Genomic DNA, 27,884 nt, shown 5'->3' on the forward strand with positions numbered 1-27,884 from the left:
GGCAATTAAGGAGACCATGAATTTGTGGAGATCCTCCATGCGGGCCTATCGCAAGGATTCCATCGTTCTTTGCCAGCTCCGCATAGGCCACACTTGGCTGACTCGTGGCCATCTCCTCCATCACAAGGATCCATCACACTTTCACTGTGGTGCCTATTTGGTAGCAGTCCACATTTAGCTGGACTTTCCTAATCTCTCTGTGCTACAATGGATTTTCCTGACTCACTACCCTGTTGTTAGCAGATGATGCCTCAGTGGCTGACCTGGCTTTGTGGGTTATTCGTGAAGGGGGTTTTCACCAACCTCTCTAAGAGTAGGCGCCTCAGCTTTGTCAGCCCATTTAGGGTTTGGCAGGATGCCCTGTTGCTCCCTCCGCCCCAAATGGGCAACATCTGTCTGAGCTTGGTGGTCTTCCCCAGTCCTCACCCTACCCATGCTTTTGCTCTTTTTCCTCCTCCTCACATGTTCTGTTTGAATTGGCATTTTCCTGTGGTTCTGTTGCCCGTCCATGTCACTAATCATTTCTGGGTATTGTTGGGTGGGGTGTTCTGGTAAGTGGTGGTGGTGGTGGTGGGGGGGAGTGGTATGTCCCCATTCACACTTTCTGTCTTTGGGGGCTTATGGCTCCTCCCTGAACAGGGCACCTTATCTTCATTCCTTCATTTCCCCTCTTTTCTTCTTGCTTGTTCTTTCTCTCAGCTTTATTGACATTCGGTACATCTTGAGGTTTTCTTTCCATGGGTTTCACACACTAGACCTTTCTTTGTTATGTAATTTTGTTGACTTACCTATTCCAGCTAAGTGGGACTGATGACCTCTTAGTTTATTGCCTTTAATCATTAAACCAACCAACCACCTGTATCCTTGTTTGTCACTGTCAATGCCACCTCCCGGTACACTGATATCTCCCACAGCCATGTTTTATAGTAGTAAATCTCCCACTGTCTTGCCCACCCCAAACCCACTACCTCGTTCCTTATACATTGACCAGTTAAGATATATCCTTAACTACAACTAATCCTTTGAGGGGAAATTTTCCATGGCTCCACCAAAATCTCCATCCATTTAGAGCTCATCAACCATCAACAGTACCTCCAGTGCAATAGCTGTGATTTCTTCCTCACGTAGCAGTGTCTCTTCCATACAGTGAAGCCACCTGCACACTGCCTTAATGAGTAGTCCTGTTCCCAGTATGCTCAAGGTCTCACTGAGACCTGCACAGACAAGCTTTTGTCCTTCAAATCTAGTCCATAAACATATTTTCTGTGCCGTGTCCACAGATGTCTCTAATCATCCAGATACACCACCATCCACTGCACAGAACCATCCTTCCATTACCCGATGTCACTCACATTGGAACAACTTAAGGCCTGGCCAGACAGAATGCGGCCTGCCGCTGCGACGAACGGCGCAGCGGCAGGCCGGGCCCGTCAGCGGCCAGGTACGCCACACAGGCAACGGCTGGCCGCAGCAGTGACTCTTGATGCGTCAGCTGTTACACTGTGGAAGGGGCTGAACCCCATTATTAAGCTAGCATGCGTAGCGCGTTTGTCTTGGCGTTAGACGATTTGGAAGCTTCACGCGGGATGCGTTATCTTTGTGCGAGTTCGTTTTTCTTAAGTGCAGAAATGAGTAGCTCGGACGAGGAAGAACTCGCACTAGCGATACGAAACGGCACCAAGAACAGGAGATGTTGGATGCACGATATTAATAGCAAGACAGAAAGCTTAGGAGAATACCATCGTCTGTGTATTGAACTAGAGTCTGACGAAGATAGGTTCGCCGGCCGGGGTGGCCAAGCAGTTCTAGGCACTTCAGTCCGGAACTGCGCGACTGCTACGGTCGCAGGTTCGAATCCTGCCTCGGGCGTGGATGTGTGTGATGTCCTTAGGTTAGTTAGGTTTAAGTAGTTCTAAGTTGTAGGGGACTGATGACCTCAGATGTTAAGTCCCATAGTGCTGAGAGCCATTTGATTTTTTTTTGAAGATAGGTTCTTCAAATATTTTCGTATGTCGCGAGAATGTTTCGATGAACTGCATCGCCTGATAAGAAGGTAGCACAACGAACTGGAGAAAGCCATTTGATACAAGGCACAGACTAGCCATTTGTTTGAGGTACATTTTACCATTTGTAGCCTCTTTGTGTTTCCCGAAGTCATATAAATTATTCCATTTCAGTTTTGCTGTATCATATGAAAGGTTTGGCAGAAGTAAGTGCTTTCCCACAATGTAGTTACGAGTGGTGTGATAAATTTATCTGCAGTGCTTACGAAAACAGCAAACGGTAGTAACATCTAGTTCCGTATGTCCCGCTAGAGAGAACTTTCTACTAAAATAGATTGTTTTGTTTCATTGTATTCATAACATTGTCATTGAATTTAAACAAACATATCTTTGGTCGTTAACTTATCTATTCATTCTATCGGCATAATTTATTTTAATCTTTTCCAGATACTTGACTACAGGTGACAGTCACCAGACCATAGCTTTTTCTTTTCGGTTGGGACGTTCAACAGTCTCAGAAATTGTGAAACAAGTGTGCCAGGCAATATGGACTGTTCTACATCCCAAGTATTTACCTACTCCTACAACAGAGATGTGGAAGAAATCTGAAGAAGGATTTCTAGAACTTTGGGGGTTTCCGAACTGCCTTGGAAGCATAGACGGAAAAGATGGTTAAAATGCCCGAAGGATAGTGGATCCCAGTTCTTCTGTTACAAACAATTCTTTTCGCTGCTTCTCCTGGCGATCGTTGATCCATACTACGAGCTTACAATAGTTGATATTGCAAAATATGGACGTCACAGTGACAACACTATTTCTGAGAATTCAGCTTTCTATCAAGAGTATATCGAGGGCAAAAGTATTCCACCTCCAATTCAGGATCGCATGTATCATACAAAAAGTTGTATTGTCTCACATCCTCTATGAGTCTTTCTGTGTCCATGATGCATGCACTACGAGCTGCAAGACAAAAACCGCCTCACGCCGCTGCTTCCAGTGTGACCACAGAGCAGTTTAGTGCGCCAACAGAGGCAAGCAGCCACTCCGGCTTGCGGCGAATCTGTAATCTGTGACAACCCGGCAGCGGCCGGTGCGGCAGGCCGGTTGCCAGTGCGTCAGAGCCGCACTCTGTGTGACTGCCGCCATACAGTAACGAGCGATTCAACAGTGTGGCCTGCCCGCTGCGGTTCAAGGCCACAGGCCGGACGGCCAGGCCGCATTCTGTCTGGCCAGGCCTTTAACCACATCCCCTGCCAGAGCATTGTCTACATTTCATCGTACTCTGAAATGAGGAAAATTCTTCCAACCTCTCCCAAAGCAGCATTCTCCCACCCACTTAATCTAAATACATCCTGGTCCACTGTTATGCCACAGCCAAGCCCAATCAAATGACTTATGAGTTGCCAAAGTCAGTTGCCATGGGCAAGTCGCATCCACCACCACCACCCATAGCTATCTTTTCCCTACAGTGTGCAGAAGTCACTGCTCCACACATGTGACAATTCTTTCTTCGTATCACAGAACAATGGCTGGATGGGGACTGGAACTCCACCATTGAATGTTCAAGGTGTGGAGATAGATAGCCGGAACTGATGAGTCGTGGTGTGCAGGAATGGAATGATTAAAGTGTATCAAAAACCACACAAGGTGATGCTCACCAAGAGGTTACCAATCAGATAAATAGAGGACGTTACATGGACTACATCAGCCATTCTCTCTCTCATATGAACAATACAGCAGCTAACTGTCTCGTTACGTGCATCTGTTAGTTTGCGTACCCACCCATCAGACAACCTATACTTTGGAGCAATATATGACCCTATTGTTCCTGTAATGCATCAAAGTAGATCGAGAAATATTACAAAGACATTTGAAACACCATCAAATATAGTTCCTAACCATTGCCGTAAGCTGTGTATGACAGCTTTGTGGTTGCTGAGTCAGGATGACTGTCCACTGTTTTCAGTATCTCTATAACTACTTCCAACTGGTTTCATATATCAGTTCACAGATCGAATGGAGCAAGGACTTATCATCTCCAATGCGAATATACAAAGTAAAGTACCTTCTGATTGAGGGCAGCAAAAGTACACTGTGCAACAAGATTAAAGGGCCACTGTTTTGAAGTCCAGTCATTTTTTCCCCCATTGTGATACAGAAGTACAAAATTTGACTTGAAAGTGCCTCCTACCTTCCTCTGCAGTGATGCAAAAACGTAGTGCCCTGTAACATTACCCTTGGGTAAAACTTCAAACAGTAAGGTATCCATACATGTGAAAAAATGGCCAGAGCTCACAATTTTCTGTGAGATGTAATTTGGTTAATGGTTTCTCATTGGCACCAAATTTCACTACTATTCTCCCAATATCACACAGAGAGAAGGTCTTTACACCTCCTCTTATCCATGTCTCACTCCTTCTCCTGATGCTTCTGCACTGACCAGGGAGGGGGTGGGGATCAGAAAAATGGTGCACAGTGTTAAAATCATGCCGTTTTCTTATGGGTGACTGAGGAAAACATTTCGGACATAGCACTGCTCAGAACTGACACAAAAAGGCTCAGGATGTATCATAAAGGGCATGAATCAAACCATCCCATTCCTTGGGGTGTTCATTTTCACACATTTTGTGTCCAAAATTGACAGTTTGCAGTTTGATGTACAACAGGATGACATTCTTGACAACATTTGACACTGCTGACAAACCCTCCCCCCATCCCAGATGACTCAATCCTTTTCTAAGGACTGCACAGGGCTGCAACCCCATTGAATGCGATATGACACCTTGAATGTGTAGGGTGACCATAGTTTTTTCTCACTGTACAAGGTGGAACCATTAGGGTCCATTCAGAACCATTCGATAAATCTTAACATGATATGAAGCAGAAAAGTTTATCTATGCCTTTTCATCCTTCTTTTTTCATCTCACCCTCCTGTGGGTTGTGGGTGGGGAGGTGAGGGGATTATGAAGTTGACACTATTGACACATGTGTGAATAAAATGCCATGTCTCAGATTTCGTGTGCAGCTGCTAGTGTAGAGAGGGTTACCTGTCCTGTTGGTGGGTAGGGATCGGTGGATGGGTGTCTCTCTACAAAGACATTTTTAAAGTGCCCAACAAAGGTGCGCTCAGGTGGCATTAAGAGTGTTGCCGAATGGAGTTTATTAGAGGGACCCTTTGCTGTTGTAGTCACATGTGTATCAACGTTGCACACCCTTGCTGTGCACATGCCACAGGAGGGTGTGAAAAAAGGATATATGGAAAAGCATAAACACCCTCTTCTGCTTTAGGTTATGTCTAAATCCCATCGTATGATTTTGAACAGTTCCCAGTGGTTGCATAACTACACTTCAAAGGTGTGAGATCATATTCAATGGGTTGAAGCCCCATGATGCCCTTAGCGAAGAATTGGATCTCTTGGGGGAGGGGCTGGGAAAGCAGCAGTGTCAAAAGTTGTCAAGAACATCGTACTGTTGCGCACTGCAGATGCAGACTGTCGTTTTCTGCTGTGAAATATGTGAACAGAAATGCTTCGAGGGAAGGGATGGATTCAGTCATGTCCTGTAACACACCTTTAGGCCTTTTCGTCTCAGCTCTGAGCAGTGGTGTATCCAGAATGTTTTCCTGGCCACCCATAAGAAAAGTACACATTTTTAATGCTGGATGTCTCTGTTCTGACACATGTCACAGAGGTGTCAGGAGGAGGAGTGGAGATGTGGGTAAGGGGAGGTGTGACAACCTCCCCGTAGTGTGACACATCCCCTGACACCATCAACCCACGATACGCATCATATAAGCTTCTGAGCTCTGGCTTTCTTTTAGTACATGCCGAGCATGCGGGTGATGTTGCAGGGTACCATGTTTTGCAATAGTACGGAGGAATGCTGTAGTGATGTCCAGGCCAAATTTCGAACTTCTGTGTCACAATGGGAGAAAATCATGGGAATTCAAAAAAGTGGTTCTTTTTGTTACACTGTGTACTTGTTTATGTAGGTTTTTGGCTACATTTCAATTGTGGCTACAGATATATAAAAAAGTTATCGGTAATGAGAACTGCTGCTGCACCAGTCTGTTGCTCCCTCCTATATCAGGCAGTTCATGTTGTTGATGCAGTAACTATAGAAGAGAGGGTCAAATAGGGAAGCTGAAATGTAGTTTTTTGTAAAAGGGCGTATTGTTGCTGTGTAATTGTTTCATTAGTAATTATAAAAAGGTATATGTACACGTAAGAACATAAGATTTATGTGACCAGAGCCAGTAAGCTATAATTCCTACATAAAACACAAACCAGGATTTCCAATAACTGTGACAAAATGTATGAAATACTGGAAGCATCTGAATAGTTATTCACTCTGCTGAGGATATTGTAGTGAAACAACAGACCTTCAAATTCCAGCTTAATTTACTAATTTAACTTTTACATTTTACAGATGTCCAGTGTTTACAAGAGGTACTCCAGGATCCAACAAAAACTCTTAAACCAGATTGTCAGGAGATGTTGACGAAAAGAATAGAGATGTTCAGGAATGCTGCCTTGGTATGTTACTAATACTTGTATATCTGTGTCTATGCAATCTGTGCATCAAAACAAAAAAATCACTTGAGAAAACTAAAACTATGAGGTAGGACAAAAAATTTAGTACTGCTGATATCTATGCTACTATATAAACATTATTACTAAAGATCTCAAAAAGTTCTTAGCTGATATACTTAAAATTTTTACACATTACTAATATAGTATAACAGGGAGACATTGTTACCAAAACATCTCGAGAAGTTGTTGATCATCTTGCTTCAAATCTTTACATGATACTTTAATAAATTTAAGATGGGCACAGGTTATATATATTTCTATAAACAACGAAGATGCTGTAACTTACTAAACGAGAAAGTGATGGTATGTTGGTAGACACAATAAAAAACACACAAATTTCAAGCTTTCGCAACCCGAGGTTGCTTCATCAGGAAAGACGGAAGGAGAGGGAAAGACGAAAGGATGTGGGTTTTAAGGGAGAGGGTAAGGAGTCATTCCAATCCCGGGAGTGAAAAGACTTACCTTAGGGGGGAAAAAAGGACAGATATACACTCCCGCCCCCCCTGCCACACACACACACACACACACACACACACACACACACACACACACACACACACACACACACATCCACACATATACAGACACAGGCAGAGACATATGTAAATGCAAAGAGGTTGGGCAGAGATGTCAGTCGAGGCGGAAGTACAGAGGCAAAGATGTTGTTGAATGACAGATGAGGTACGAGGGGCAGCAACTTGAAATTAGCGGAGGTTGAGGCCTGGTGGGTAACGGGAAGAGAGAATATATTGAGGGGCAAGTTCCTGTCTCCGGAGTTTGATAGGTTGGTGTCAGTGGGAAGTATCCAGATAACCTGGACGGTGTAACACTGTGCCAAGATGTGCTGGCCGTGCACCAAGGCATGTTTAGCCACAGGGTGATCCTCATTACCAACAAACACTGTGTGCCTGTGTCCATTCATGTGAATGGACAATTTGTTCCTGGTCATTCCCACATAGAAGGCTTCACAATGTAGGCATGTCAGAGAATTTACACAATTAGACAAATTTTATTTAAAACTATGCAAAATTCTGTCACTGAAGCTACTGTCCTCAGTGATGTAGCAGAAGGAGACATCCCGCAACCCTGTATACAAATGATTCCTGCTGATTTACTCAAACATTTTAAGCGAATTCAATTCCCAGTCAAGGCTTTGTTGGCAATAACAATTAACAAGGCTCAAGGTCAGAGAGAGGGGGGAAGAGGACATGGACAGAGAGAGGGGGAGGAGGTGGTGGAGGGGGGGGGGGAAGGAGATTAGGCTTTCCCATAGATGTTTAGCAGTTTCAAAGCATTGGCGGGACCACTGATACTCATGTAAAAGTATACAACACTGTCATAGCTTTCAGAACAATTAGTTTCTTCCTCAGGGTAGTGAGAGGGGTAGGTTGGGAAAGATTAAAAAAGCGGGCCAGAGCACTCTGATCAGTGAATGAGAGGATCCCACCAATGTATAGGCAATTTTTGTTTATACATTTAACAGAAGTCACAAGATGCCAGAAAATAAGCATAAACATGAGTAAAACATACTGATACAACATGAGATGAATTCTTAGGTTAGAAAAATTCGATTGCTAACTCTTTAATGAGAATCCCCTACGGTGTAATTTCTAGTAGTAGTACTCAGTGTGTCAAAGACCTTCCTAAGAGATCAGAGCAGTGAGAATTTTTTTTAAACAGCAGGGGCATGTAAACATACTAAAGTCTAGAATGATGACCAGCATATTGTTATTTAAGATGTTAGGCTGTGTGTCATCTAGCTGAGAATGCAATATCTTCCTATACATTTTATTTTTGTTTTCGTTGTCTGTGCAGTCTGTGTTTGGGTTTGTTAACTACCGGAAATCGCATGACCATTATGCCACAATAATTTTTATTTGATGCTTTGGCTGGATACCCTTTCTGTTTCTACAAATGTGAAGTAGCCTAATAGTAAATACAAGGGCCATCTAGAAAATAACAGACATTAATAAAAAATTAACAATATGCAAAAACGAAATTTTATTGTAACAGGTTTGTCAGTACCATCTGTAGAAATGTGCCACTTGAAATTGGATTTTGGGAACCCACCTAGCACAAAAATTGTGGTAATCAAGCTTGTCCACTACAATTTCATGCACCAAACTTCATGAAATTTTTGGGAAAATGTGAAAGTTCCATAATTGCGAAATAAGGATTTTCAGGAATTCTGTCTTTGATTTTCATCACTAGTTCATCAGTCATTGTGCTAGTCCTACCATTCTGGTCCCCACTGTGAACATTGGTAGGGCCATTTTAAAATCAGTGCACAATTGGCTCACTCAGTTTTCACTCATTATTTCTTTTCCATACACATCACAAAGGTCACAATAAATTTCAGTTGGTTTGCAGTTTTTTGCCAACAAAATCCTAGTCACAGAACGCGCCTCATACGTGGTGGGATTTTCTATTGCAGTGCACATTTTAACACATCACAGAAAGCAAAGTAGCAGACACAGACCACATGCTGCCACGGCTGGATGCGTGCTGATTTTAGAAACATTATGGCATCAAGATGGCAGATGCAGCCCCACCCACTACCACAATAGATCAAAATGTCTGTTACTTTCTGGATAGTCCTCGTAGTTTGTGAACTGTGTAAACTACATTCTGTATGTGTTCTTATTTTAACTGTTTGTGTGTTATTTACTTGAGATGGAAATGAGAAACCAGTGTGGCAGTTGACAAGTGTAGAAAACCACCTAAATATTATGCTCAGTCTGGCTAGTGTACCATACCATCAGTGATCAGTAATAAAGCATATGCATTCAGTACAGTTCTCTCTCACTTCCTCGTCACAAGTAATCACACACTGTGTTAAGCTATGTGAACTTCACTTGCATTTTCAGATGTGAGGATGGTTTGAAAAGTTCTCGGAATGGAATAGAAAAAAAGTACTTACAGCACTGAAACTATTTTTATTTTTCAATGTAACCTCCTTGTAGATTAATGCACTTGGTCCAACAGTGCTCCAGTGCATTGATCCCATCTTGAAAATGAGTTTCCAACAGGCCTGCAAAATTGTTGTCAACTCCGGCTATCAGTTCTTCGTTTGAAACTAATCTTTGTCCACCAAGAAAAATTTTCAGTTTTGTGAAAAAATGGATGTCTGATCGAGCCATATCAGGTGCATAAGGCAGCTGTGGCAACAATTCATACCTCAGTTCATGTAATTTTGCTATGGCGACGGCACATGTATGCGGGTGCACATTGTCTTGATGGAAGATAACTTTCTTCATGCTAAACCTGGCCTTTTTTCGTGTATCTTTTGTTGGAATTTGTCCAGGAGGTTAGCATATTATTCTCCAGTAATTGTTTACCCAGGGGGGACGTTATCTACAAACAGAATCCCCTTCGTATCCCCGATCATTGGTGCCATGACCTTCCCTGCTGAAGGAATTGTCTTTGCTTTCTTTGGTGGCAGAAAATCAGCATGTTTCCACTGCTTTGACTGTTGTTTTGTCTCTTGGGTATAGTAGTGCATCCAAGTTTCATCTGTGGTCACAAACTGGCACAAAAAATCTTGGTCGTTTCTCCTAAAACGGGCTAAACATTGTTCCGATATGTCCAGTGTCAAGAGTCATGGCACCCATCTTGCAGATAATTTTTTCATTTCTAATTCTTCACTTAAAATGTGATATACACCTTTAGATGACATCTGGCGAGCATGAGCAATTTCACACACTTTCAGCCGGCAATCATCCATGACCATTTTGTGCACTTTTGCATTGATTTCTGGAGTAGTGACACATCTTGGCTGACCACTGTGTGGATCATCATCTAAGCTGCCCTGACCAAATTTAAATTTAAATTCATTTGTCCACTTGGCAACAGTTGTAATGAAGGAGCAAAGCCCCCAGTGTATTCTGGAAATCGGCATGAATGTCATTTGCTTTCATACATTTCTTTATGAAGTCACTACGGGGGAACAACAACAGAGCCACATCACCACCACAGCTCTCTTCCAAGAGCACTGACGTGGCATGTGTTTACAGACAACAGTCCAATGAGTATCATGTGAACAACTCGTTGCGCTAGTGCTGACCTCTCATTGTGATTCTGAGAACTTTTCAAACCACCCTCATGTAATGCGACATTCACTGTTCTCTTGAGGAAGAAGATTTAATTGTTAATGGCTCTAACCAAGCATAGTTTCCACTTCCACAAATCATTACAGTAACAGTGTGGGAATCATTTATGTACCAAATCCACACGATTTTCTTGGAAATGTGCATTGTAACCTGCAAGGAGTACAAAATGCTTATGAGAAAATCAGCCATGCTGCTGATACATCCAGTATAAATGTAGTAAACCAGTATCACTATTGTTATCTTTCAGCTACAGTTACAAAATTCCTGACAATACTTTATGAATATGTAAAATTGCAAGTTGACAATGTATGAGATTCACTTAAAAGCTGTAGATTTGCCCATCAGTGATGGGGCTGGGGGGAGGGGGGGGGGGGGTGTTAGTTACATAGATTATTTGCGGAATTTATCAGACAGAACTATGCCATAAGAAATTTGTGTGTGTGTGTGTGTGTGTGTACTGCATACTGCCACTGGGTGGTCCACCTTGCTTTTGGCAACAGTATGGCAGTGGCCATTCATTCTGGTTGACAGCTTGTTGGTTGCTGTACCAATGTAAAATGCTGTGCAGTAGTTGCAGCAGAGCTGGTATATAACATGGCTGCTTTCAAAGGTGGTCCATCCTCTGATGGCATAGGATAAGTCTGTAACAGGACTGGAGTATGAGGTGCTTTGTTGGTGGATGGAACAGGTCTTGCATCTGGGTCTTCCACAAGGGTATGATCCCTGTAGCAGGGGACGGGGATGGAACTGGCATAGGGATAGACAAGGATGTTGTGGAGGTTGGGTGGGTGTCAGAACACTACTTTGGGAGGGGATGGAAGCATCTTGGGTAGGATGTACCTCATTTCAGGGCATGATGATCCCTGTGGCAGGGGATTAAGGATGAGAGTAGCACAAGGACGGACTAGAATGTTGTGAAGGTTGGGTGGGCGGCAGAACACTACTTTGGGAGGGGATGGAAGCATCTTGGGTAGGATGTACCTCATTTCAGGGCATGATGATAGGTAGTCAAAGCCCTGACAAAGGACGTGGTTCAGTTGTTCCAGTCATGGGTGGTATTGGGTGACAAGGGGGAGTGCTTCTTTGTGGTTGGTTCTTGGGAGGGATCTGAGGTTCATGTGTGTCTGGGGATGTGACACAGGAGATCTGTTTGTGTATTATGTCTGGGGGTCATTGCCTGTCTGTGAAGGCCTTTGTGATGCCTTCAGCATATTGGGCTAGGTAGTTCTCATCACTGCAGATGCATCTGCTATGGGTGGCCGGGCTGTATGGGAGGGGTTTTTTAGGGTGGAAGGGGTGGCAGCCGTTAAAGTACAGGTAGTGTTGGTGGGTTTGATGTAGACTGAGGTGTGGATGGAGCCATCTGAGAGGAGGAAATCAACATCTAAGAAGGTGTCACAATGGGTGGAGGAGGACCAGATGAAGTGTGTGGGAGATAAGGTGTTGAGACTGTGGAGGAATGGGGATAGGGTGTCCTGGCCTTGGGTCTAGATTATAAAGATGTCATCAGTAAACATGAACCAGACCAGGGGTTTGGGGAAGCTAAGAATGTTTCCTCTAGGTGTCCCATGAAGAGGATGACACAACAGGGCGGCATGCAGGTCCCATGGCTGTGCCACAAATTTGTTTGTGTGGCTTCCCTTCAAAGATGAAGTAGTTATGGGTTAGGATGTAATTGGTTAGGTGTATGAGGAGTGAAGTGGTGTATTTGGAATCTGCAGGGTGTTGGGAGAGCTAGTGTTCAATTGTGGCAAGACCGGGGCAAGAGGGATGTTGGTGAATAAGGAGGTAGCATGTACAGTGACGAGTAGGGACCTGGAAGGTAAGGGTGTGGGAGTGGCAGAGAACCAGTGCAGGAAGTGGTTGGTATCTGTAATGTGGGAGGCTATGTTTTAGACAATTGGTTGCATGTGTCAGTCAATAAGGGCTGACATTATTTGGTGGGAGCACTGTAACTAGTCACAATGGTGTTTCACTGCCCATCCAACCTCCATAACATCCCATAGCACCCCTATGACATTCCCATCCCAAATCCTATGCCACAGGGATCATACCCTTGCAGAAAAGACGTGCCCTATTCACCCACCCAGCACTACCTACTCCAGTCCCGTCATAGGCTTAACCTACTCCATCAGAGGCGGGGACACCTGTAAAAGCAACCATGTAATATACCAGCTCTGCTGCAACACTGCACAGCATTTTACATTGGTATGACATCCAACCAGCTGTCAACCAGAATGATTAGCCACTGCCAAAGTGTTGCCAGAAGCAGGGTGAACCACCCTGTGGCACAAAATGCAGCAGAGCACTAAATGCGAGATTTCAATGGCTACATCCAACTTTTGTCATCTGGATCCTCCCCACCAGAACTAGCTTTTCTGAGCTGCTCAGATGGGAGCTATCCTTGCATCACATCCTGTGCTCCTGTAACCTCCCTGTCCTAAACATAAGGTAACTCGCTGTCCTCCACCCCCCACCCATTAGTGTGTGTGTGTGTGTGTGTGTGTGTGTGTGTGTACACCATTGACCATCCCAGTACCCCCACCTAATACGTGCCAAGTAGTTTTGTGCTGCCATCTCATACCCTAATCTGTGAAATCGCATGTACAGCCACCTGCCACCTGCCCCCTCTACTTGCACTCCTAGCTAACCCACAGACTGCTCCCACACTCCCATGAACTGCTACACACTGCCCCACAATCCCCTCCCTGCCTCCTACCACTTGCATCTTTCACCCCACCCCATCCCACCCTGCACCACCACTTCACTCCACTACACTCACAGTGGGCCAGGAAAGAGCTGGCAGTCAACTGAGCAGAATGCAGGGAGACAGGCATGTGCAGAGTGTGTGTGTGTGTGTGTGTGTGTGTGTGTGTATGTGTGTGTTTCTCCTACAAACTTGAGAAGGGAAATTTTATTCCGAAAGCTAGCAAAGCATGTATCTTTTGTTCGTGTACCTGTCAACGGCACTGCACTTCTGCCTTTTGGTGAGTCGTCTCCTTTGTTCCTAAATAATACAATTTTACTGAAACATCTGAAGATTTCTCTGCATTACAGTGAAGAAAACTGTGTGTACCATCTATTTTAAGACATTAGGTGCATCAGTTGTATATTCCAAATCAATATTGGACTCTTCTGGTAAGGAACTACTTTCTCTGTATTATCTATGTCACCTGTTCGTGAAGTAATCCAGAGCTCATAATAAAGTAGTGAGCCTATTTGTTCGCTTAAAGAATCCTAAGTGCTTCATAACTTCTTAATTTACAACCCCACTCCTGGTGCAAAGTCCATGTAGATTTCTGTGATAGTGCCAAATGGAGTCTTAAAAGTTAGTGAATGTTTTCTTTTTTCTCTCATGGTTTTCCAGATCTTGAAGTACTGCTGTCTGCTCACTTAGTGGAATGTTTATTTTTGTTTTACTTTTTTATTGTTGAGACCATTACTATCAGCTTTTTTTCTTTTTAACTGAAAATCAACAATACAGAAATCATGTTCTTGTAGAAATATGTTCCTATCCAAAAGCCAAATACTGCTGGAAGTAGAATTTTTACAGCCTCGAGAAGATTTCTTATTTAAAGTTACTGTGTGACTATCGATTCACAGTTTCTTTTCACCGTTCCAGGTAGTGGCACCAGAAACTATTGAAGAGTTGTATGCAACAGTTTCACGATCACCTTCAAAAACTTATTTCATGATCGTGGCCCTGACAATGATTGGTGTTATCTTCATAATGGGCCTCTCATGTGGACGTCTCACACGAAGAACTCTGTTAATGAAAAATAAGTAGTGCATTGTGTAACAGTGAATATTGTGTATGTATATATATATATATATCCTGTATATGTGAATTGTTTATAAATGACTGAAGACAATTTGTTTTGTAAGCGATAATGTACATATGGATGAATGTTTGGCACGGCTGAATTTTTAGTTGTTACTGTGTGTCCTGTTCCATGAACTAAATAAGACATATCAGAAGAACATTTTTGACACTGGAACTAAATCAAGTTTAAACTGTTGTTCTTTCTTACAAACATTTTTTCTTTTTGTATGCTGTAAAATTAGTATATTATTTGCATTTAGATCTTTTAATTTTCCTGTTGTAATGAATGGAGAAAATAACACCATAAGCCACTACACCAGTAGTTTGTATGCTGCAAGAAATGATGTGGACTTTTAAGTGTGTTGTATCTTACTGTAATTAAGTCATTTGTCAGTGCCATGTCTGTGTTATAGTTTCCAGTCAGTAATATGCTTACAACGAATACAGATTTTGGGTTATGAGGGTGTTAACAGGACATTTAAGAACTTGTTTCTAGAGGTAGATAATTAGAAGCTACATGAAATAATGGTGTCAGAAGGAAAGCCACTTCAGGACAAAAGAGAAGTGTGTCCCATTATGTTTTGTCTCGTGCTGTTTTCGATTCTTGGAGCAAATTGTTGTACTACTTTATATCTTTAAGGTTTTACACCAATTTGCTTCTTGGGAAGTAAGTTAAATTCAGAGTTTTGCCATAATTTCCTATACTATTTCAAATTTAAACTGAACAGAGCTGGCACGTTCTTTGTATAAAATTTCTGTATTACTTTGCAATTTTTAAGATATCATCAGATTGTTATGTAGCTTTCCTCTGTTATGGATAATCTGGTAAACATTGTTTTTCAAATTAAAACAATAGAACCAAGGGGTACATGTAGTGAAAATTATTTAATACTTTTGTGTAAGTTTTGGTAAATTTAATGCTCAACAGGTATAATTTCATTGCAAGTCTGCACCAGTTTTCTTGCTATTCTTTACAATGAGAAAGTTTACAGAATAACCACAGTAGCAAAGACACGATAAGTGTTTTTTTGTGTTATGGCGTTACTGCTCACACAACAAAAACAGACTTCTGTATTATAAAAAATAATAAGGCAATCATTTGAAAATCAGCTAAATTACAGAGGAACTGTATCCCAGACAGTGCAAACAGCAAATTTTGTGTAAATTTCTGTTGTCCCGTTACTGCTTTTTTTCTAATTTAAATATATTTTGATGATATATATGTTAGTTTTATAACTTTCATGTTAATGACAAAGAATGTTTACACCAAAATTATTAAATATAATCAGATTTTTGTATTTCCAGCTAATATTGCTAATAGGTAAGAACAGTGTGTATCCTTCATGTGTCTTTTACATATATATATATATATATATATATATATATATATATATATATATATATATATATATATATATATATATATATATATATATATATATATATATATATATATATATATATCATGTTTCGGGATACTTTGAGGGGCTTTGACTCACAAGAAAACTTTCACCTTGAATTGGATTAAAGTGAATAAAAGTATCCATTAAATGAATAAAAGATCTTGAATTGGATTAAAATGAATAAAACATCTTGCATTATCAATCTTCTGGTAGGAATGTCACTATTTCTAAGACAATACCAGGTACAGAATAAGAAGAATCGTATTTAGAATCAGTTAGTCTGTATTCAAACCTTGGTCCTTAAGCACTGCCTTTCATACACAAATATGTAATTCTTTGTTTTTCATTGCAGTATCAATTTTGAAATTATGTTCCTCTCCTTTTTGTTAAAGACAAAGGCTTGGTGAATTTGTAAGCTACAAATGCCATCTACTTAATTTTATTGTTTGTATTAACAACCTCTTTGTATTTAGAGTAATTGGTTTCTGTACCACTCCTTAATCTGCATGTGACTTTTTGTGGTGTGTGTTATATTTTCCAGATATATTGCAAGTTTCCATGAATTCTGCAACTTAATGTACAGTAAGAATTATAATAAAGGTGAGAAAACTTTCCATTATGATGAAGAAATGTGTGTATTATGTAATTTATTTGGTGATGTATACAAAAAACACAGTGGAAGTATCAGGTAAAATTGAAATGAGATAAATGTTTCTCACTCCATTGACTGATGAACACATGGTGTTGTTCTTTATTTCTGATCAAATGTAGTGTCATCATATCTTCTCTTTCTCCTTTCACTGCTTCTGTTTCAATAAACTAGAAGATCTGCTGTTGGTCTTTTATAGCTTTGTATGATGATGAATCAGGTCCACTGATTCTGCACGAATTGTATGGGTTGTTATTACCCAACAGTTTTATGAGATGTGAAATCTCAAGCTGCTGACACACACACACACACACACACACACACACACACACACACGTCAAAAAAAAAAACTAATGTTTGGCAGGGTTCTAGTTCCGTCACTGTGATGCATCTCTAAACCTTTAAATGCTTCAGACTGCATTTACACTCAAATGGCTGAAAAATTTGTTCATTTTAGTCTTGCAACCTTAAGTAATATAACTGCTCCCACATGACATGAAAAACACCATGTGTTACCATTTTAAGTTTTGCAAATGTCCCCTCTTGAGTTTTATTAATATATTTGTTTAACTGTAATTGTACAGTCAGAAAAGAATTGCTTGTATATTGTTTGTACTGCATGTAAATATTGTCACTGATTCTCAGCAATGAGATTCTTTTCCCCTAAATGTATTAGAGATTGAAAGAAGAATTTTTACTGTTTATATTTTTAACACATTTTATAAAGGATTATTTTGTAATGAAAATAAATGATGATTTAAACTATCATTATTTTAAGTAAAAATGTGAATAATATTGTCATTTTAGCAACCATTTTGACACCAGGCATTAAATATATGTATAAGTTTTTAAATGAAAGGCTCTAATTCTGTAGTTCTGTGAAATATTGTAAATGTCCTTGTCATCCCACCATGGGGAAAAATGAATATGAGTTTAGGTATTGTTTAGAGTTTCCTAGAAAGATTTAAAAAGTTCATGTTATCATGTGCTTCTGGAGATGAGTAGCTTCCAACATGCTCATAAAAGATTAGGCATATTTCTCACTTCAGTTGTAATTGGCTAATTTTGATCAATTGACCCACGTAGTCTTTATATTTGATTTGTGTTAGTACTAGAACAAAAACTATGCACACTGAAAATGTATGCAGTATTTTCTTCTGTAAAGAAACTGAGGTGCTATTGAAATAAATTCTTTTATATAAAAATTATTATTTTGTTCTGAGTTATGAGCGGGAATGTCTTAATACATTATAATTTCGAACTTCTTTCTTTATTTTACTTAGTACCCGATATTCTGATAATGCACTCACTGCATTAGGACTTCACAAGTGGTTTTCAGGTGACTTATGGCGAGCCTTGCCTTATTGAACTTTGGAGAAATGCACACCACTTGTCCTGTTCCACTGTTAATATCCAAAATATGAAATGTATGTTGCAGTTTAGCAAGAACCAAGTCTCTCGAGCCAAACATTTGCAGAGCAGGAGAGCTACATGCCCTCTGGAGTGTTCTAATTGTGCTTCTGGCTAGTGAAGAAAATTATACAGTCATCCATAATGCAACACAGTGTCATAGCAAAGTGGCACTACTGTTGGATAATATAAAATTTTTAAACATGTTCCTACTCTGCCACACAGCAGGAAGTCTGTGGCGGCATTGAAGACTAGTGGCCTACCTGAGAGCTCAACCTCATAGATCTTGTAGACTGTATGGCTTGCCTAAAAACCATTAAAAAATGGTCCACTGAGATGATCATTAGGGATATTGGTTCTCACACCTATAGGGTAGCCAGATATCGAACCAAGTTAATGACTACCATATTTGGTCATTGTGAATGTCACACTGAAAATTCTCAGATGTTTATTGACATAACTGAGCAAATAAGGGTTGGATCAAACAACATTATGGTTGAATTGGATGTAGTCTCTCTGTTTACAAAAGTCCTCGTGGGAGGTACGTTGAACCTGTTGGTAGACCACTTTTCTCCCGAGATCAAAAGTTGTTTAATCACACTCTGATGACCAATTGTTCTTTGTATGTTAGAAAATTTTATTAAATAATTGATGGATTGGCCATGGATTTCTCCTGTAGTGGCTAACTGCTTTATGGAGCAATTCAAGCAATGCAGTTTAAATTTGGCTTCTCTTTCCCTGTCTTCCCTCTAGCCTTTGTTTTACATCATATTTGTGATAAGGCCACAAGGTGTTACTGAAGCTCTTTAACCGTTTCTGTTGATGGAGAGGACTTAAATCAGGTGGCGGCTCAGCCACTCTCTGCACCACAAGCCGATGCACACCGACTTACACCTCAGTGTACAGTTTCCACCACCCAGGCCACAAGTGTGTGCTTTCTAAAATACACTAGTGTGTGCAAACGTTTGCATAATGTGTCACTAGACACTGAGGCAACGCATCTTTTTCAGCAAATAAGAATTGTTTTCCCTAACAAAGGGAAAATGGTAGGTGCCTATTTCGAGAAGTTATCATTAAGCTAGGTTCGCCAAGAATTAATTATCATATGATGCCAAGCTTAGGCATTGCGTCAGGTACTGTAAAGTGTTGTACACACAACAGAGCAATGTGTGAACTCAGTGCAACAGGGCTGCGTAACGGGTTGCCTATCCAACCTGCGCTTGCCCATCGGCAAACTGAGTGGTGCCCTAAGTGGTGCTTTTGGACTGCCAATGATGAACAGATCCCCCTTCCACGTTTTGCTTTTGCTTCACCCCGACACGGGTTGCAACAGGTGACTTGTCTCCCAGACTTGGATCAGTGGGAGACAGCACCTCAAATTTGTTCACGTATCCTAGATCTACCACTAACACACCATTCACTGTCAAGTCAATGAGTGATGATAGACCCTGTGCTTTCTGTAGAGGAGATGATATCTGCAGGAATGTATTGTACTTGAAGTATGTTAGGTATGTATGGTGCATGTCTCTTGATGGCTTGCCCAGCATGACTACATGTAGCAACTTTCATTTGCTTTGCAGCAGCCAGAGCAATTCCTAGTAACTAACTCACCCAATGCATGAGAACGACATTCGCAGTGGATCTGCATTGTAACTAGTGGTTTGTTTTGATACTCACTAACAAAATCAAACTTGAAAATTGTGGAAAGTTACTATAAATGCAGATAATATACTCTGCTACTATACGGGAAAACTAAATGTAACATTGTGACAGAATAAATTATTACACCCAGCAGTAGACTTTTTAAGAGCTACATGTACAACATGATAGTATACTTTCTCTAAACTGGTTATTTATTGGAATGAAATTCGGATACAGCTCCAGTACTCACCTGTCAAGGGAAACCTCTGAAAACCCTGGATAGAACTGTCATAGCTGCTGTGCGACAGCCTTCTGATGTTGAATAATTGGTCTATGGTTGGTCGACCTATTTCAGCAAGGCCTCATGCAGACAGGGAGTGAGTTGTCTGTGATGGACAGACACTTGTTGTGCCACCATTCACTTTGAACTGTCAGTAGCTCTATGAATTTCCCAAGTTTCTCTCAAAGTTGAGAGCCCACATCAGTGCACCATGAAGATTATAGCCATTGTCCTGGATTAAGTTGTTGTCACATGTACATGTTGCGTATTTAATTTTTGGGCCTACTTTTATAACCTATATTACTCATTCCACATTCTGGTCTCATGGGACATGATTTTTGTTTCATTAAACAGAATTTCATGTGCCAAGTGACAAATAATTTCTCCCAATCTTGATTTTTAACATACTGTTGGTGTTCTGCATAATCAGAAACTGTGTGGATTACTGCTTCCCCACTGATGAGGAATGTCATAAATTTTGGGGACCCTGAGGCCAAGACTGTCTTTAACTGTTTGCAACATCTCTTATCTTCTAGGGTATTTGGAAAATAGTTCTTAAGACCTGACTGCCCATGAATCTAACTGCTTTATTAGATTGAGCCCCACAGAGATGGAAGAAATGAAATAGATGAGTCATCTCATTATTGTTGAGCATTATTATTATTATTATTAATCTTTTTTGCCCTTCCCCGTCCGCCACTCGTGGTCTCATGGTAGCGTTCACGCTTCCCAAGCGCAGGGTCCCGGGTTTGATTCCCGTCGGGGTCAGGGATTTTCACCTGCCCCGAGATGACTAGGTGTTGTTGTGTCGTCTTCATCATCATCATCATTCATCCCCATTACGGTGGGGAAGGCAATAAATAGCAAACCACCTCTATTAAGACCTTGCCTAGTACGGCAGTGCGGGTCTCCCACGTCATTCCCCTACGCTTCTGTCAAGAAGCATGGGACTTCATTTCCATTTCCTCCCGCAATTCTTGAAGAGCACCAGGTTGATGTTGTGATCCCCATAGACATTCTTTCAGAACATGTACTTCAGTTTTATCATTTCTAAATTCGAGTGTTTCTTCACAGAAATATTTGCAGCAATATACACTTGAGTGCAAAACTTAAGGAAGAAACTAAGTTTCATATGAAATGTGTCTTGTCAAGTAACATAGCTCGCTGGCCACAAGGTTGGTATGGAGTTCTTGTGGTAGGGCGATCCATTACTCCACCAGCATGGTTGATAACTGCTGGATGTTCATTGGTGCATGCGGACATTGCGTAATACATCTCCCCAATGCACCCCACATGTGCCTGATGGGATTTAAGGTGGATGAATGGGCAGGCCAGTCCTTTCACTGAATATTCTCTCATTCAAAGAGCTGCTCCACCTGCTCTGTTTGATGCGGTGGTGAAGAGTCACTTATAAAAATGAAGTCATGGCCAAAAGCACCCTTAAAAAGATGCACATGGGGAAGGAGTACAGTGTCATAGTAATGTTTACTGATGAGTGTACCATGTTCAAAGGTTTGGAGGTGTGTACATCCATGCAACATTATGCTTCCCCGCACCATTACACCTGGATCACCAAAACAATCATGTTTGACAATGTTCGTGTGTTTGCTACATCTTCCCCTTTTCTCACCTCATGAAGAACATTGTCAAACACGATCGTTATGGTGTCACAAGGTGCTTAATGCGAGAAAGAAAGACAACAATAAGCATCACTGTGAGTTCCTTCACACCGCACAGTTTTGGTGAGCTGGACAACAGTGCAAGGAAGCAACTCATTGTGACACTGAAGGGCAACAAGTAATTTTGAGACAGGAAAAAGTCATGACATAGACCTCCTGCCTATACTTCAAAGGCATTAAAATTAATTACTACGTGTTTCAGGCAATTAATTGTAGAGTGCTGATGATGAGCAATATTCAACTGATATGGCATTATGAACAATTTACGAGGTTGCACAAGTGGTGCATCATTTTCAGGAGTGCCCCTGTTCAAATCGTATTTGCAGACCACCATAGTACACTTAACTCCGGGAGAGGGAAAGAATTTTGAAGGAGAGTGTCTCTCAAAGCAAACAGTTTCTCATTGGATCCAAGATATAGGTGCAGATCTGGAAAATCAACTGAAGAAAAAGGTCAGACTTTTGTTGCTTATTCATTACTGATTATAATCCACTGATATAACAGACTACGGGCAGCTTGCAATATTTGTGCAGGTTGTTGACTTGGAAATAAATGTTTTTGAGGATCTATTAAATATGATACCTATGGATTACAAAATCACAGTTTGCAATATACTGGAGGTGGTGTGTAAATCCACTGAAAATGTGCTTGCTATAGGACAGGCTCTGTTCTGTGGTGACAGATGGAGCACCACAGGTAGTTGTGAGTCAGCAAGATTTTGTGTCTCGTATAAGAGGGGGGAAAAAATCAAGACCAAATTTGGGAAGACATATTAAGTATACAGTGTTTTGTCCATCAGGTGGCCCTTTGCACAGAAAATGTGCAGTATGGCAATATCATGGAGGTCATGGCGCAGTGTGTGAATTCTGTAAGGTGCCATGATTTCAGTCATCACCAGTTCAAGGAATTTTTGCAAGATCTTGAAGCAATAAACGGTGACATACATCACCATGGCTTATAAGAGGCAAAATTTTTGACGTATTCTTGCAATTCAGGACAAGATCATCCTATGCAGGGAAATGGAAGGAGATATGCAGCCAGGAGTCAATGATGACGCATAGGTTTCGGACTTGGCCTTTCACACTAATATAATGGGACACTTAAATTTGTCACTTAAAGATGTAAGGATCTGCTGCTTCCTAACATGTATGCTAAAATCATTGCATTCACGGACAAACGCTATTTATTTCAAAGGCAGCTTGCAACAGGAAGCCTAATGTTCACTGAAAGCCTTTCATTGCTACAATCACCTCAGACTCGTGTTTTGCAGCTTATCAACAAAATTTCATGCGAGTGCATCAGTCTTTTGAGGCAAAGTTTAAGGACTCACAAAATGAACTTAAACTATTTTGCATTCCATTTTCCGCTCCATCAGACACTGTATCTTTAGAAATGCAATTAGAACAGATGGATTTGCAAAACTACACTCTGCTCAAGGACAGATATTATAACACAACCAGTCTGTTAAGATGGTATCATGATGTTCATGTGGAAGGGTTTTGGAAATTACACAGGAATGCTGCTAATGCTATATCTATGTTTGGTAAAGTCATGAACTATTGTTTTTCATAATGGAGAGGATTAAAACTGCAGAAAGGTCCTAGCTCATGACCATATACTGAAGAGCATTCTCTGTCTTAAAGCAGTAAGGGGTCTCACTCCAAATAATGTGTCACTCGTAATAAGAAAGAAACATCTTGTTTCACAAATGCAATAAAATATTAGTATTTTTCCATTGGCTTGAATGCTTATGTTAAGCATATCCTGTTACAATGCATTTGCTTGGTCATGTTCTTAACATTACTCATTTTTGTTTAGTGCACAGTGTCGACTATCATACACGATCCATTTGCCCCTCTCTGCCCACGTGCAGCAGACTCCCTGACTGTGCAGCAGACTCCCTGACTGCCCACATCTGAGCACTTTGCACACCCCTGCCCAGCTGTGCCTGTGGGTACACCACTGCTCACCAGTGGACATGTGTGCTGAAACAGCCTACTTGAGGGAAATGGCAGCAAGGGATGGAAACATCACCTTGCCCACCCAGTGTATATGCTTAGAGGCCACATTCAGTATGCTATAGAGGCTGTTTGAGGAAACAGGTTTTAACCAACTTCAGGCTGTGATGCAAATTGTAACATACAATGCCTGTTGACTGGGCTCAGGGATTGTACTTGAATCATTCCAGCAACTCTCATGAAAGTTTAAGAAGACCAGACTCACTCATGGAATTTCAACAAACCTCACAATTTGCAAAATTGTCCACAGCATTGTTTGTAATCCCCTGGATCTGAACTGAGTGGAAGGCTTCAACCAGACACTTCAAAGGTCATAGGTTTCAGTACTGTAAGGCTCCTCTAAGTGAGTCACAGCTGGTACACAGGCAGTTGACTGTGTGTTGGATACACACCAACCTTTTTAGATGAGGCGACTCTCCAGCCAGTCCAGCTGTAGGAGACCTCAGTGTATTAGTGTAAGGGTTAAAATCCTAATGATCAGCTGCTGAAGAATTCACAACAGAGTGCCAGAGTTTGATGCACTCCTAAAAAGCAGTGGAGCTTACATAATATTATGTACAGAAAAGTTGCTAACAGGTGAAATTGTCATCAGTAAGATTTTTGAGATAAATCTAACTCTACAGTAAGTGGATAGCTTAATGGGAAATGGAGATCATGTATTTGCTGCAGAAAATAAAAACTGAAATTTGCCAAGACAGAAATTTAAGCTTTAGGTCATTTAGATAAGAGGCAGTATGAAGGGTGGGCTTAAACATATAAATTGGCCCTTCCATTGACCACCAGCTATAACAGAATACTCACTTGCTGGTATGTGTGTTTCCAAATCAAATTGTCGTTACTGGAGGAGACTAATCATCCAGCAATCAATTGGGACAATTACATTTTTTAAGGGGCGGCACTCTAGGGAAAAAAGAAAAAAACGTCTTCTCTGAAAAATACTGGTCAGTAATACCTCCAACTGATTCAGTCTAGAATCTTCATGAATCCCAGATAACATGGAGCATCTTGAAAATACTTAAAGATCACTGGCTGCAGATGAGCTGGGATGATAAGCAACCATTTCATCCCCGTTGGATCATATTTTCTCTTATACAATTTCCCATTAATTAACTGGAATCCTCCTTTAGTACTTTCTGCATTCTTTAACGCGTCTATGGTTTTCAGCAATACTGGGTCTTCCCTCTGTTCAGCAGCAATGTCATTTAAGGCACTGACAACTAAGATTTCGTCCATGCTCTACATCTACATCTACATTGATACTCCGCAATCCACCCAACGGTGTGTGGCGGAGGGCACTTTACGTGCCACTGTCATTACCTCCCTTTCCTGTTCCAGTCGCGTATGGTTCGCAGGAAGAATGACTTTCTGAAAGCCTCCATGCACGCTCTAATCTCTCTAATTTTACATTCGTGATCTCCTCGGGAGGTATAAGTAGGGGGAAGCAATATATTCGATACCTCATCCAGAAACGCACCCTCTCGAAACCTGGCGAGCAAGCTACACCGCGATGCAGAGCGCCTCTCTTGCATAGTCTGCCACTTGAGTTTATTAAACATCTCCGTAACGCTATCACGGTTACCAAATAAACCTGTGACGAAACGCGCCGCTCTTCTTTGGATCTTCTCTATCTCCTCCGTCAGACCGATCTGGTATGGATCCCACACTGATGAGCAATACTCAAGTATAGGTCGAACGAGTGTTTTGTAAGCCACCTCCTTTGTTGATGGACTACATTTTCTAAGCACTCTCCCAATGAATCTCAACCTGGTACCCGCCTTACCAACAATTAATTTTATATGATCATTCCACTTCAAATCGTTCCGCACGCATACTCCCAGATATTTTACAGAAGTAACTGCTACCAGTGTTTGTTCCGCTATCATATAATCATACAATAAAGGATCCTTCTTTCTATGTATTCGCAATACATTACATTTGCTCCTGTGTTCTGTTAAAGAATCCCTTGAAAGGCAATCAACATCTTTGTGTTGCATTCATTTTTGTATACCACTGCACTGCTGAAGCCTCAGTGCCCATCTCGCCAGTTGACTTCACGGATCCTTCAGGCTAGCCAGCCAGCATAGAGAACGGGGATCCGTCACAACCATAATTGTTTTGCTAAATAAATACAACCAGAACGTGTTGATGCCCCACAGAACTGCAAGGTTCTCTTTGTGTTAGTAATAGAGCAGTTCTTCATGGACTTTCTAGAGTATGGAAGCATAAGCTATCAATTTCTCAGCATCTTCCCGAATTTGTGCTAGAACTGCCCCTGCCCCTATCCCAAAACTGCTGGTGTCAGTATGAAGTTTTTTCTTGGTGTTCTCATCATACAATGCTAGAACTGGAGAAAATGTTAGTGCCTCCTTAAGGACACTGGACAATCTTTCTTGCATCTCATTCCAGGGAAATTTGCCATCTCCGTACAGTAGCTCATTCATGGGACATGCCTTGGTACAGAACTCCTTTGTGGGGTTTTGCCCACTCGTTGCTTATAGGGTGCCTAGAAGATGCTGCATTCTCAGAATGCTATACAACAATTCAAATAATAACATTAGTAGTTTTATTTCCAGAAAACAAATTGACAATACTTAACTTGACTACTGCAAATGTCACTAGCGAGAGGCTACATGAAAACAGTACAGTTCTTGCTATACACCAAGTCCAAGGAAACCCTTGATACGGATTACCACAATCTGACAGCGTACCACTAATGTTGCAGACTCGGGCTGATCAGAGCCGCTGAGGCTAGCAGCAGTGGCGTAATATTCACATCTTCTAGATGTCGCTCTTGGCTTGGTGCAGTCCAATTCCGCGTACCATTGGCCTATGTTTCCTCACCGCCTTCTCAGCATCTTCGTTCTGGAGCTTGTGGTTATGCCAGAACATTCTTTATGTGGTGTCACCGCCAGACACCACACTTGCTAGGTGGTAGCTTAAATCGGCCGCGGTCCATTTAGTACATGTCGGACCCGCGTGTCGCCACTGTGTGATCGCAGACCGAGCGCCACCACAAGGCAGGTCTCGAGATACGGACTAGCACTCGCCCCAGTTGTACGACGACTTTGCTAGCGACTACACTCACGAAGCCTTTCTCTCATTTGCCGAGAGACAGTTAGAATAGCCTTCAGCTAAGTCCATGACTACGACCTAGCAAGGCGCCATTAACCGTATCTGAAGATAGTCTTATTTGAATTATCAAGAGCGATGTACCACAAGGATCGAATAAAGTTAAGTATTCGAGGAGCTGCATACTTTTCTTATTAGCTTTCACTACTTATCCTGTTCCAGAATGCACGCCCGTCTGCGTTAGATTTCGGCCGCCTCTATCTACAAGGTGTTGGCACATTTACCAACACATCACTTTATGAATCACTGCGAGTGTGAGCACATTCTGAGAACATTTCTCACATGACGAACGCACTGAGGAGTTGAGAAAATCTGTGACTGCTGTTATTTTCTTTGAATTGAGAGGCGTACTCCATTGCCATTTACTAGGTACCCAAGATTTTTATTTCTTGGGTGATGGAGGCACTTTTTTGGATTCAAGTTGAGACCTACAATCTGAACATATTTAAACATAGTTGTCAGGTGGCTTAGATGTCTTCAAAAATTGACATTGTCATCCAGATAGCAAAGACAGTCATTCACTTAAGGTGCCGAACCAGGTTATCTGTCATATGTTTGAAGGTGACTGGAGCATTACATAGTCCAAGCAGCTTAACTTTGAACTCGTGTAGGGCGTCAGGAGTTATGAAGGCAGTTTTTCCCAGGCAGCCTTATCAACTTTGACTTGCCAGTTGCATGTCTCGGCGCCCATATAAGAGAAATACTTTGCTCCTTTCAAGCATTCCAGGGTGTCATCAGTGCATGCAATGGACAGACATCTTTCTTTGTGATTTTCTTCATTCATCACTTGTCAATACTTAAATGCTGTGTGCCAACCTACCTCTTCATGAGGATCACCAGAGAGGGCCACAGACTCTCTCAAGGTTCAGTGATGTCATCTTGTAACATCTTCTCCAGTTCCTCATGAATTATTCGTCATTTAGCCAGCAATAATATATATGATCACTGGCTAATTGGTAGGTGATCCCCTGTCTTCATACAGTGCTGGATCATGGGTCACTTGGTCTGTCTTTTCTCCATTCCAGATTTGAAAGCACCCAAAAATTGATGCAAAATGTCTATTACTCGCTGACATTGTTCCTTGGTCAGGCCAATCCTGTTTGTAGTTTGACAATAACTTCCTTCCCTACATTATCTGTAATGGCTGT

The 27,884-nt window shown here is 41.4% G+C and overlaps 1 protein-coding gene across 1 annotated transcript in view; it reads left to right on the top strand.

Moving 5' to 3' along the window:
* LOC124776288 (Golgi apparatus protein 1) overlaps window positions 1-15,882 on the top strand; it is a 160,809-nt gene extending 144,927 nt beyond the window's left edge. The window contains exons 15-16 of the mRNA XM_047251197.1: window positions 6,432-6,538; window positions 14,327-15,882. Of these exons, the coding sequence (XP_047107153.1) occupies window positions 6,432-6,538; window positions 14,327-14,491 (272 nt within the window). The 3' untranslated portion in view covers window positions 14,492-15,882. The remainder of the gene's footprint in view (window positions 1-6,431; window positions 6,539-14,326) is intronic.
* The last annotated feature ends 12,002 nt before the right edge of the window (window positions 15,883-27,884 follow it).

Source organism: Schistocerca piceifrons, chromosome 2 (genome assembly GCF_021461385.2).
Source record: "Schistocerca piceifrons isolate TAMUIC-IGC-003096 chromosome 2, iqSchPice1.1, whole genome shotgun sequence".
NCBI classification, from domain to species: domain Eukaryota; kingdom Metazoa; phylum Arthropoda; class Insecta; order Orthoptera; family Acrididae; genus Schistocerca; species Schistocerca piceifrons.